This window comes from Bos taurus, chromosome 10 (assembly GCF_002263795.3).
Source record: "Bos taurus isolate L1 Dominette 01449 registration number 42190680 breed Hereford chromosome 10, ARS-UCD2.0, whole genome shotgun sequence".
Lineage (NCBI taxonomy): Eukaryota > Metazoa > Chordata > Mammalia > Artiodactyla > Bovidae > Bos > Bos taurus.
The window spans coordinates 78,794,841-78,808,536 of record NC_037337.1 but is presented as its reverse complement, the minus strand read 5'-3'; the positions used below and the strand labels follow the sequence as shown (position 1 = coordinate 78,808,536).

The 13,696-nt window shown below is 34.2% G+C and overlaps 1 protein-coding gene across 12 annotated transcripts in view; it reads right to left on the bottom strand.

The window, feature by feature from the left end:
- Nucleotides 1-13,696, bottom strand: part of GPHN (gephyrin) — a 535,365-nt gene that overhangs the window by 289,918 nt on the left and 231,751 nt on the right. For all 12 annotated transcript variants that reach the window (XM_059890892.1, XM_010809560.4, XM_010809563.4 and 9 more), the window contains one exon: nt 8,817-8,909. In XM_059890892.1, coding sequence (XP_059746875.1) covers nt 8,817-8,909 — 93 coding nt within the window. Of the gene's footprint in view, nt 1-8,816; nt 8,910-13,696 lie in introns of those variants that run through there.

The window sequence follows — 13,696 nt, the reverse complement described above, 5'->3', positions numbered from 1 at the left end:
CATATATGAAACATTTCTTTTTGCCTTATGGTTGAAATTCCTAAATCCCCACCTCAAAGAGCAATGTTCGCTTCACTCTGCAGTGTTGCTATGTGGAATAAGGGCCTAACAACATGATTTTTAAATGCAACATCATCTATTGCTCTAATCACCTAAATGGTTTAATGTTATACCAGTTACTTTTCAACTGGGATAATTATACTAAGGAGCTTTTTCTTTTAATGTATAAATAAAACAGAGGGTAAATGTCTTGGGTAAGGGGGCAGATTTGGACTTTCAAGTAATTAGAATTATACAAACAAGGGACTCTCACATGAAAGAATATGCAATTGAGGCGTTCACACAAGGGCTGGGATTGATAAAAGGGTCATTTAGGACTTTTAACACGGTGGCTTTTGAATTCTCAAACTCTTGAGATACTGTAATTTCTCTATTATTATATAGTAATTTTATATAAAACCTTAGGCCAACTCAAGGATAAGGCACAGCACTGACAAGAATCTATGATAAAAAAAATTTCTCGATGTTTTGATTATCAGATACATGCTATGTGCTAAGTTGTTCAGTCGTATCCAACTCCTTGTAGCCCCCGGGACCTTAGCTCGCCAAGCTCCTCTGTCCATGGAATTTTCCAGGCGAGAATACTAAAGTGGGTTACCATTGCCTTCTCCAGGGGATCTTCTGGACCCAGGGATTCAACCTGAGTCTCTTAGGTCTCCTGCATTGGCAGGAGGGTTCTTTATCACTGGCACCACCTGGGAAACCCTGGATTATAAGTATTGACTGAAAAGATTTCTGAACTACAAAACTGGAACTTGGTGCTTCACAGCAGTTTAAATTTTACATACAAATAATGGTACTAGGTTTGTAGCTTACATTGGGATTTCAAAAAACAAAACAAAAACCAGGGCATAGAAACAATCTTCAAAAATACTGATGTTAGTCTTACTGGGGAATGTACATTTGTGTGCCAGTTTTCAAAAGTATTTAGAAAGCCTTGATGACATGATTTTATGGCATGTTTTGTTGATAGTTGTCCTATGAATTTTGGCTTCTAAGGAATCTCTGTTGCTGTTTTTCATCTCCAGAGATAGTACTATTCTAGCTGTTCTAAGAAAGAGATTAAAATAACATAGTTCCAGTTAATCCATCCTTCTTTGTAAAGTGAATCCTCTGCTCTAGCCAGGAAGATTTCCTTAATTTTATCTTTCTCATAGCTTGATCATACATTTCCCTTTCTTTCTTTCCCCCATCCGTAATGTCTTCTCTCCGAATCTAAGTTCTATTTCCCTCCTTAAATTTTAGCTTAAATTCTACTTGTACAAAAATTTTACTGATTGCTCACTTCTCTCTTAATCTTTCCCTTTAAAGAATTTTTTTGGTCTAAATTGGCTGAACATTTCTAGTACTAAGTTATATTGCTTTGATTTGTCAGGTGACTATTTTAGGAATACACGTAGTTTTTAGCATTTATTCAATAAAGCCCAAGATGCTTGATAAACACTTGTTAAATTGAACAAAGACTCTAAATGTTTTTTAGCAAACTGTTAGGTCATAAATGTGCCCAAGCTGTAAGACATATACCACTCAAAACTGGATAATACACAATAAGTATAAACTCCAGATAAAAAGGACTATTACTAACAAATATCCTGAATGCTACATATTTGGGCCATTTCAAGCCATATTCCAAAAATTTTAAACTCACAAAGGAACAAAATAAGTAGATTCAGACAGGATATCAGGAGAGGTACTTAATACAATCACTCATAATCCACATATAATATAAACTATAGACATTCTTATTCTCAGTCATTTGCCCATGCCCTAAATTAGTAGTGAGAAAATGTTGACTAACATTCTTAATTTTTAGATATATCCATCAGATATGTTAATAGCTAACAACAGGTATCAGAGTACAATGATTAGCAGCATAAATACTTGGGATTATCACAATAAATTAGAGGTAATAAGTAAAATTATTAATTAAATGTGGAAGAAAAAGGTAAAGGAAAAAAAGGACATTTAATGAGGATCTACAAAGATGCCAGGCTTTACATGAGATCCTTTTACATTCATTATTGTCACTTACTAGTTTGGATAACCCTGGGCAAGTCAATTAATTGATTTGTCCCAGTTTCTCCATATTTAAAACAGATACAACTCTAGTTAGTACCTGCCTCATATGATTGTTCTGAGGACTAAATGAATTAAAATTAAATGAGTTTAAAATAGCTCCTTGACACATAGTAAGTGCTATATATATTTGCTAATTATTATCATTGACTCGGAGAAGGCAATGGCACCCCACTCCAGTACTCTTTCCTGGAGAATCCCATGGACGGAGGAGCCTGGAAGGCTGCAGTCCATGGGGTCTCGAAGAGTGGGACATGACTGAGCAACTTCACTTTCATGTTTCACTTTCATGCATTGGAGAGGGAAATGGCAACCCACTCCAGTGTTCTTGCCTGGAGAATCCCAGGGATGGGGGAGCCTGGTGGGCTGCCATCTATGGGGTCGCACAGAGTCGGACATGACTGAAGTAACTTAGCAGCAGCAGCAGCGGCATCACTGACTACTTTTATTATCTCAATTATTAGAAGAAACAACCTGGAGAGGTGTGCATTAGCTGAGTGGATGAGTAAACTGAAGTTTGAACAGTTTAATTTGTTTTAACTTCATAATTAGTTAGGGGTAGAAGTAAGATTCAAATTCAGGTCTGTCTGACTCTACAGTGTTAGTATCATATGTATGTATATATATATGTATCATATGAGAAAGGTACATTACATCACAACATATTTAGACAAAGGTAAGACATGAAAACATATTTCCCACATCCAGAACTATTTCAAAAAAATAAGAAAAAGAGATCCTTCAAAACCATAAAATATAACCTTATTTGACCATAAAGGGACAGTATATTTTATTGAATCTGGTTTTTAAAATTTCCAGTATAAGTTTCTAGTATTCTGCTCTCTTACCAATTTCATATTGTTTAGTGATCCTATTTATACAGAAAATTTTAATCTCAAAATTTTATTGCAATATGGTTACTTTTAGTTTTACCATGTATAATAGGTACTTTAGTTATAACAATTTTAGAATTACAAAATAAATATTCATACAGTTCTACAGTATCAGTATATGATATTTTAGGGAAATAATCTTTTCTAGAGAATATTGATAGGCACTTCAAAGCAACTGCATAATTTAAATGACCTCCAATAGTGATCAAATTTTCTTTCAAAAACAGAAATTATTGGACATGATTTTTTGCTATGCTTCTGCTATAATGTGAAAGAGTTCTTCTGATCTTTAAAATGTTCAGTATGAACTATAAAGTGGTACTTCTAAATGTAAATTTTCACGAGTAACAAATTAAGTATAATTAACTCCGTAACTCAGGTCAATTGTGTCTCTTGCCTTTTATTTACACAGTATTCTTGTTTTTTAAGCATGACAATGTAAGAAATGATTAATGACTACACACAATGATAGCTATCACAGTATACTCACACCTAAAGTTATGAAATATATAAATATTTGTAGAAAGGCTTACATAGCAATCTGTTCCAAATAAACATAAACATTTTAAGCTATAAACAAAACATGTGTTGTGAAGTTCATAATCTTTTTCTAAAAATTCATCCTTTGTACCAGATTATTTTATTGCTGTCAGTCATTTTGCCAGATGCCTCTTCACTTCCAAAATGAACCATAAAAACCCTTTTAAATGAATATCTTTTACATCAAATTTATAATTTCCTGACATTTTGTAATTATTCCTTTAGTCTGATTACTTCATAATGACAAATTTGATCAGGACACTTTTTAGGAGGTACTACTAAGAAAAATCAGAGAAGGCAATGGCACCCCACTCCAGTATTCTTGCCTGGAAAATCCCATGGATGGAGGAGCCTGGTAGGCGGCAGTCCATGGGGTCACTGAGAGTCGGACACGACTGAGTGACTTCACTTTCACTTTTTACTTTCATGCATTGGAGAAGGAAATGGCAACCCACTCCAGTGTTCTTGCCTGGAGAATCCCAGGGACAGGGGAGTGTGGTGGGCTGCCGTCTATGGGGTCGCACAGAGTTGGACATGACTGAAGTGACTTAGCAGCAGCAGCACTAAGAAAGATATTTAAGACTGAAACAATGTTTAACAAATCCAATAATTTGATCAATTTTGAAAGTTCAAAATTTTATATATTATTTTATATATTATATATTATTTATTGTCTACTGAGACAATGGGGCAATACACTTTACTGTGGAAGAAAAGTGTACTTTCCTTGCTCCTTCTAAGATTAAACATTTAAGAAATGAAACTCAACATCACTTCAAATTACTAAAGAAGAAATGGTAAAAATAAATTTAAAAAGTCAGCTAATAAAGATGACTAATTTTCATCTAACAGACCAGAGGTTGGCAAATTTTTTCTGCAAAGGATCAGACAGTAAACATTTTAGGCTTTGCAAGCTTATATGGTTTTCATTCAACTATTCTATTCTATCATAGCCATAGGCAATAGGTCAATGAAGGAGTATGACTATGTTCCAATAAAATTTCACTTATGGACACTGAAATCCAAATTTCAAACAGCTCTCATATGTCACAAAATGTCATTTTCCTTTTGATTTCTTTTAGTCATTAGACAACTGAAAGAAATCAAAATATGCTCTTAGTTCACGACTCATACAAAAAAAATACAACAGGCTGAATTTGGCCTTCGGGCCATAGTTTGCTGACCCATGCGATAGACTGAGTCGGGAATAGGGATCATGTCTTATTCATTTTTTAACCCCAGCATCCAGCATGGCATCAGACACATATCAAGGATTAAAAATAAAAAATCTGATAAATGAATAAATAAATGAGACTTAAGATGCATGCTAGGATTTTAATTAACTCTTTAATTCATAATCATAATAATATATTACTATACAACCCTTTACTCTGGTATAGCTTAGCACTATGAAAGTGCTAAAACTTAATTTTATCTAACAAATATTAGTGTAATATTTTCTAATTTACCAAAACATAATAGCAAACATTTCTTTGTAATCATATAGACGTTCTTTTTAAAATAAATGTTTCTTAATCTTTTATTTTCTTCTAGACTTTAATTCTAAAAGACCTTCACTTTACCTCACTTACACATCCTAATTATACTTTTACTTTTTAAGAATAATGAAAGATTCCTCATGTAATAATACCTAATTTGGATATATAAACTTTTAAGTGATAGTGGAACATGAAGATATAATACTTTGCATACCAATGAGTTCTTATGTTCTATATAACTACAAATTTCTATTACTGCCATTTCACCAATGTCAACAGATTATCCAACCTTTATCAGTTCACAGAAAACACAATCTATTACTAAAAAGTAAGCTTTTTATATCAAATAAAGCTCTAAAAAGTTGTACAGTAGGGATTATTATGTTACTATATGCAAGCTTTGATAATATCTCATGTTTAGAGGAAGGAAGGGGACCAGCAGGCATGTGACTATCAGATGAACCACATTCTAAGATATGGTGCCAAAAAGCAGAAACAAATTCATAATTTAGAAAAGTCAATTCTGATTGTCTTATTCCTATAAAATATATAAATAGGATACACTTTACTGAAGTTGCTATTCCACTTTTCTGTTAATAGATCTGGATAAGGCTATTAAACTTTTCATTTTCTCTAAGGTTCATATCCAGTGACAATAACTTTAGATTGCTTTATTTTAATCATTCAATTTAGTATTTTTCACCTTCCCTTTTTTTGAACAACCCACAATTTGTACTTTGTGTTTGTAGATCAGACTAATTACTGACAATTACTGACTTAAGGGAGAAATTTTATATTATTTTACCCTCATCACTAATATTTGTGTTTTCAGTCAATAACTTCTGATTTTATTTTAAAAGATTTGCAAACAGTTGTATATAGGCACATATGGTTTATCAATATGTTTCCCTTTTTAGGCACAATTATCTAAGACAAATAAGATAAAGACAAGTAACTATATTATTACAGGCACAAAATTATATTTCAGGATTACTTGCTGACATCCCAGTGCTATGTTTTAGATATTGCAACTATTTAAAGATTAGAAGAAATTAGTAGAATTATTTTTGAGTGGTCAGATGGCTTTTACAGTTATTTTTCAAAGGCTTAACAGTGCTATGGACTTTTGCTGTAGATAACCATACTCTCTGTGTATGTGTATGTGTGTATAAAAATATGAAATAAAGTAAATTCATTAAAGATCAAGATATTTACAATCAGTTAAGTCACTTGTTTTCAAAAACAGATATTAGGGAAGACATAATTACATGTATTTTAAACTCATTAAAAACAACCCTAATACAAATTTTACCAGCAATTGCTATAGGTATATACAAATATAAAAGCATCTCTAGGGTTTTCTGAAAAACTTCAATGAATAATAAAGGACCTCTCAATTTCTGATATAATGCCATATACAACGTAATGTAAAGACACAGACTCTTGTCAACAGCAAAAAAAAAAAAAAAAAAAAAAAACGTTGGCGGCTAAATCGATACTAGAATGATAGAATTTCAAAACCTCTGGTTTATATGGAGATAGAAAAGATAAAATATGAAGCTTACTACATCAAAATATTTAAAAATTTAACAAGATCACAAAGACTGCATGGATAATACTTCAGTATTTGACTGTTTTTGTCCATTTGATATTTATATATAAAAAAATACCACATATTTGTCCACTTTGGTAGTTATGCAATAACTAATTTAAAAAATTAACCCTTTATTAACTAAAAGATAAAAATATCTTTTAGTATTCTTAGCAGAAATAGTTCTCATTGAATCCTCACAGCTACCCTGGTAGACAGGCACTTTCATTTCCCTCACTTTACTGGAAACAGGCACAGAATGGTTTAATGACTAGTGTATGGTCACCGCGCTGTAAGTAGCAGAGCTAGAATTTAAAAGTGTGAATTTGCAACCTAGTGTTCTGGAATAAACTTGAAACTCCAGGGAATACAAAATACTTTGCGATGCAAATTATTTTCTCACAATTAAAAATAATATTGTTAACTGGTTATGAATGAATTCTGTGGTAACTTTTTTCTACTTTTATGATATAAAAATAATATTATGAAAATATCAAACCATTACATAGACAATAGGGATATATAAAACCAAAGTTATTTACTTAAAACACTTAACACTCAAACTACAAAAATTAAGTTCTTCACATATGTAGGTGATTTTCTCACAAACAAAACATAAACATACCTCTAGAGGAGATGGCTTACCTCCAATTTTATTTTTTTTAGTTAGTCTCACAGTTTAAAAGAAATGAAAAAATTGGCCAAAGGATCATTTCCCCTAAGGACTCAAGAGCTATGTAAGAATGACTTTTTTTTTCTTTTTTTAAAAAATTAATTTATTTATTTTAGTTGGAGGCTAATTACAATATTTGTAGTGGTTTTTGCCATACACTGACATCAATCAGCCATGGGTGTACATGTGTCCCCCATTCTGAACCCCCCTCCCACCTTTTTTTTTAAGTACTGGAAGCTAACAATCTTCTAATACAACTCTATTCTGATTGCTTTAAAAACAAAACCATTATATATATAAGCCTAGTTATAATAATATTTACAAAATTTGTGATTTTTACATAGAAAAATAGAAATTATTTTACAATCTGTTAAAACAATTTACATTTTCGCATACTAGAGCAGTGGTACCCACAGTCTGGAAGCATGGTTTATGGGCCAGCAACATGTGCATTACCTGGGGCCTTACCAGAAACACAAATTCTTGGTACCCACTGCAGATTTACTGAATCAGAAACACTGTGGGTAGGATGCAGCAATCTGTTTTACCTTTGATGGGGGTACAGGCTAAAGTTTGAAAACTCCTATATTAGAGTAAGTAGGACATATAGGCACAGAGCAAAAATATCTTCTGTGAATAAGACAGTAGACACAATGGGATACTGACTTGAAAATTTTTTAAAAAGAAACAAAACAAAACAGCTAACAGTAAGTTGAAATTCAGCCAAGAAACAGTTTTTGAAAAGTGAGTGAAACAATGTCTAAGTATGAACATAAGTCTGCATGTGACTCTAAAGTTACAGCTGAAGTTTATGGCTGCTTTAAAAACAAAGAAAGACTTTTCCCCTTGTATCACTAAGTGCTGTCTATTCTTCATTCTTTCCCCCCCTTTTTTTTTCCTGTGCAAGGTTGAAGGTGATTCTTAAGGCACAGTCTAGATACTAATTTTGCTTCTTGGCTTATTAAATTCTGCATTTAAATTCACATTTAAAATTATATAATATGTAACTTTCTCATCAAATACTATAAAATTGGTCTAACTATGCTATTAGAGTCATTCTACCTGAGACCAATGACAAGGGTATCTAAAGAAAAAAGGAATCCAATACATTTTGAATTACATTAACACAGCACATCAGACCAGATGCCATGCTGAGTCAGAGTTCTTCTATCACTTCCTTTGGCAATATATGCCTGAAATTCAGCCGATACCACAAACCACTGAGCAAATGCAAGATTACCTTCTGGGCCAATTCAATCTTCCTCATTTTAGATAATATCTAGTTTAAGTCAAAAGAAAAGAAGTCAAGAAACTTTTTCTAAAAAGTGTAAATATTCAACCACTGCAAAATGTTCACATTCTTAGAACCACAGAAGTTGTTTATGTCTAGCAAAATTACAAAAATCATACAAAAAAATTAAAAGGATTAAAAATCACAAGAATAGTCTACTTCTTGAATATCAGAAAAGTATATACTATCTCACCTCTGGAGTGACATCTCGTGGTGCAAACCCTGTTCCTCCAGTTGTTAATATCAAATTAAGTTCCTTTTCATCACACCAATCTATCAGGGTTTCCTGAAAGAAAATGATAATATTGTCACATGCAGAAGGGTTTGCTTGCCTACTCAAAACATCCACATACTAGAATACTTTGTATTCAGTGAGGAAACAGATTCAACACTCATGAGAAAAATCTGAAGCACAATTCATGGAACAGTCCCACTATTAATCAAAAGACACTGCAGTTTGGGGTATTTATTTTATTGATCATAGAAAATGAAGATGCAATCATCGAATTCTTGAAAGTAAATGAAACACAGTGAACAGCATAAATATTTTATAATTAATGCTCATTATGCCTTTAAATAGGATGTCTGAAGATATTTTCAGCCATTCAAAATATATTTGGGTTAAAAAAATTGAGCACTGTGTGTTAATTAAATGATCTCACTATTTAATAAGTATAGCAATCGTGTCAGGTAAATATTCATACTTCAATTTTACATTTAAGGAAACAGATGCATTCATTTTTTTTTTTAATTAATGGACTCAGAGAGATCAAGAAATGTACTTGCTCATGGGCTCACAAACTAGAAGGGGAAATATTTAGAATTTAAACTTACATCTGTTGGACCATCAAAACATGTTCCTCTATATTCTGCCTGTGATTGACTCAATATTTTTTTTTCTTTTGGTTAGTTTCAAGTTGTTCAAGAAAGTTTTACATTTTTGAGAATTTATTTTACATAGTTGCCCTAAAGGAAAGGTGTAGGAGTAAATGATTGCTTAAAGTTACTTTTTTCCCCACACCAACACTATGACACTTAGTTGAGATTAGTGTTACATACCACAAAATTTTGCAGTTGGTAGAGACCTTGGTAGATTTGACTCTTCGAGTTACAGATAAGACAACTGAAGTGCAATGTAGTTAAATAATTTACTCAAAGTTACCTGGTTAATTTTGTAAAGAATAGGACAAGGATTTCTGCTACAGAGAATCTCTCTTTCTGTTGCTAGTTCTATTCATCCATCCTACATTTTAACTATGAACTGCGCATTTAAATTGTAATTAAATACTTGCTTTGGTATTTTACTGTTTCATTTCCTTTATACAATCCAGGTCCAAAATGTAGTAATACAATTATATCATTTATGTGTTGATAATCAGATGTGAAACACCAGTAACAGGCTGATAAAGTGTTAGTCGCTCAGTCGTGTCCGACTCTCCGACCCCATGGACTGCAGCACCCAGGGACCTCTGTCCATGGAATTCTCCAGGCAAGAATACTGGAGTGGGTAGCCATTCTCTTCTCCAGGGAATCTTCCTGACTCAGGGATCAAAGCCGAGTTTCCTACATTGCAGGCAGATTCTTTACTGTCTGAGCCACTAGGGAAGCCCTAACAGGCTGGTATACATATATATATATATATATATATATATATATATATATATATATATGTAAATAAGTAAGGCTGATACTTTATGTAAAATACAATGTTCTCAGTTCTCAAATTCATTGGTAACCCAAAATGCAGGATAATTATTCAGAACGACAATTCAAGATTTTTAAATGATTTTTTTCCTATTCTCACTCACACCCCGAATATAGTTATAATTTTGTTCTGAGGAAAGCTCACACACAAATTATCAATGGTTATTGTAATAAAGGTGATTATGTAGTACTTTCATAAATAAAAGTGTATATTTAAGAATTAGAAAAGCAAAAATACACATCATTCCAGTGCATAACCAAAATTGAGAACCAGTTAAGAATATGTTCAAATATTTGAAAAGTAATATTTTGTTGTCCAAAGTAGCTGTGTGATGTACAACAGTTTCAACTAAACAAAAATTTTATTAGGACTTTGGACTTTTTAAGAGAAACTAGCACTCCAGTACTCTTGCTTGGAAAATCCCATGGACTGAGGAGCCTGGTAGGCTGCAGTCCGTGGGTCGCGAAGAGTCGGACACGAGTGAGCAACTTCACTATCACTTTTCACTTTCATGCACTGGAGAAGAAAATGGCAACCCACTCCAGTGTTTTTGCCTGGAGAATCCCAGGGACGGGGGAGCCTGGTGGGCTGCCGTCTATGGGGTAGCACAGAGTCGGACAGGACTGAAGCCACTTAGCAGCAGCAGCAGCAATCTTATCATTCATGCAACTAGTCTCCAAAACAGAAGGATTCCTTGTCAATCATTAACAGAGAATACGAATATTCCAGGCATCTAGTAGTGATTTATTTATTTATCATATCAATTCATTTATTTAATAAGAGAATATTTCAGGGCATACTTTTATTCAGGCACTTCATGAGATAACAGGTTTGCAAAGATGAATAAGCTATAATCCCTGGCCTAAAGGGATTAGTTAGAGTTGCTCTGAGTCTGCAGTTGTGAAGAATTTTGCTACTAAAAGTATCACCTGTTTCACTGAGAGCTTGCTAGTAATATAGAATCGCAGATCCCATCCAAGACCTACTGATTTAAGACCTGCATTTTTAGAAATACTCCTCGAAATGCTATTTGCACATTAAACTGGACTAAACCATGCTTTCTAACCATGTACTACTCAGAAGATCATGAATCTTTTCTTCTATCACGTTAGATCACCTAAAAGCGATTTATCTCATCACATTTTTCTCGGCACCTAAAAGATACCTTTCATTTTGAAATATACTTTAATATTTGGCTACTACCAGGTAGAAAGTCATTGAGGATTTCTACATTAACCATCATTATGAAAAATTCCTCTGCAGCTGCTGCAAAATTGAAGCTGAAGGCATTTTCTATTTTTAATGATTATTTTCCATTACGTGAAATGTGTTTCTTTAAAAACTTACTGCCTTGAACTTACAGGTTAGCATAGTAGAATCGAGCTGCATCAAAGAATTTCTGCCTCTCCATATCTAACAAGAATGAACAAAAAGAGTAAAAACTAGAGGAAAAAAACTTCCACCAGCAATGATCACATGGGAAAAAACATATAGCTCTATGTTATAAATCTCAAAAGTTGTGGTTAATGACAGAAATAAAATGTGTTTGAGACAGACAGGCTGAGACTCCTAATTCTATTCGTGCTCCCAAACGTCATAAGGGCGATCAAAATCATAAAAATTCTCACTAGTAACTTCAAATCAAGAGAGATGTAAATTGAAAGAAATGATTTTTTTCATCTTAAAAGCAGCTGCTGAGAGAAACAAATGAAATGAGCTGTGAAATCTCTGTGATCAGTTTGAATGTTCCAGGAACAAATGCACACTGAATCAGGTAACTAATCTGTATCTGGGTAATCTATTGTTCAGTCACTAAGTGGTGTCCAGCTTTTTGTGACTCCATGAACCGTAGCATGCAGGCTCCTCTGTTCTCCACTCTCTCCTGCAATTTGCTCAAATTCCTGTTCACTGAGTCGGTAATACCATCTAACCATCTCATCCTCTGCCACCCCGTTTTCCTTTTGCCTCCAATCTTTCCCAACATCGGCTTCCCTAGAGGCTCACTGGTAAAGAATACGCCTGCGATGCAGGAGACCTGGGTTTGATCCCTGGGGTGGGAAGATTCCCTGGAAAAGGGAAAGGATACCCACTCCAGTATTCTGGCCTGGAGAACTCCATAGTCCATGGGTTGCAAAGAGTCAGACATGACTGAACAAATTTCACTTTGACTTTCCAATCTTTCCCAACATCAGGGTCATTTCCACTAGCCAGCTCTTCACATCAGATGGCCAAAGTATTGCAGTGTTGGCTTCAGCATCAATCCTTCCAGTGAATATTCAGGGTTGATTTCCTTAAGGACTGACTGGTTTGATCTCCTTGTAGTCCGCAGGACTCTCAAGAGTCTTCTCCAGCACCACAGTTCAAAAGCATCAATTCTTCGGCACTCAGCCTTCATTATGGACCAACTCACTCCTTACATGATTACTGGAAAAACCACAGCTTTGTCTATACAGACCTTTGTCGAAAAAGTGGTCTCTGCTTTATAATACACTCTCTAGGTTTGTCATAGCTTTTCTTCCAAGGAGCAAGCATCTTTTAATTTCATGGCTGCAGTCACTGTCCACTGTACACAGTAATTTTGGAGCATCTGTCACTGCTTCCATTTTTTTCCTCTTCTATTTGCCATGAAATGATGGGACCAGATGCCATGATCTTGGTTTTTTGAATGTTGAGCTTCAAGCCAGCTTGTTCACTCTCCTCTTTCACCCTCATCAAGAGACTCTTTAGTTTCTCTTCACATTTGGCCATTAGAGTGATATTATCTGCATATTTGAGTTTGTTGATATTTCTCCCAGAAATCTTGATTCCAGTTTGTGATTCATTCGGCCTGGCATTTCACATGATGTACTCTGCATATAAGTTAAACAGCAAGGTGACAATATAAATCCTTGTTGCACTCCTTTCCCAATTTTGAACCAGTCCATTTTTTCATGTCTGGTTCTAACTGTTGCTTCTTGACCCACATGTAGGTTTCTCAGGAGACAGGTAGGGTTGTCTGGTACTCTCTCTTTAAGAATTTTCTACAGTGATCCACACAGTCAAAGGCTCTGGTGTTTCATACCCCTTCATGGATCACAGCTTTGTTGTGGTAAATGGGCTTGCATGACTCAATGAAGCTCTTGGCCACGCCATGAAGGGTTACCCAAGACAGATGGGTAATAATGAGTTCTGACAAAACATGGTCCAATGGAGAAGGAAATGGCAACCCACTCCAGTATCTTTGCCTGAAAAACCCCATGGATGGTATGAAACCTAATGATATCCTCACATAACGGTAAATTAAACTGTTATTTAGGTACAAAAACTCTATTACTGGACATTTAGTAAAATCTCACAGAGAAAAAAAGGCAATTCCAACAAAGATGGTA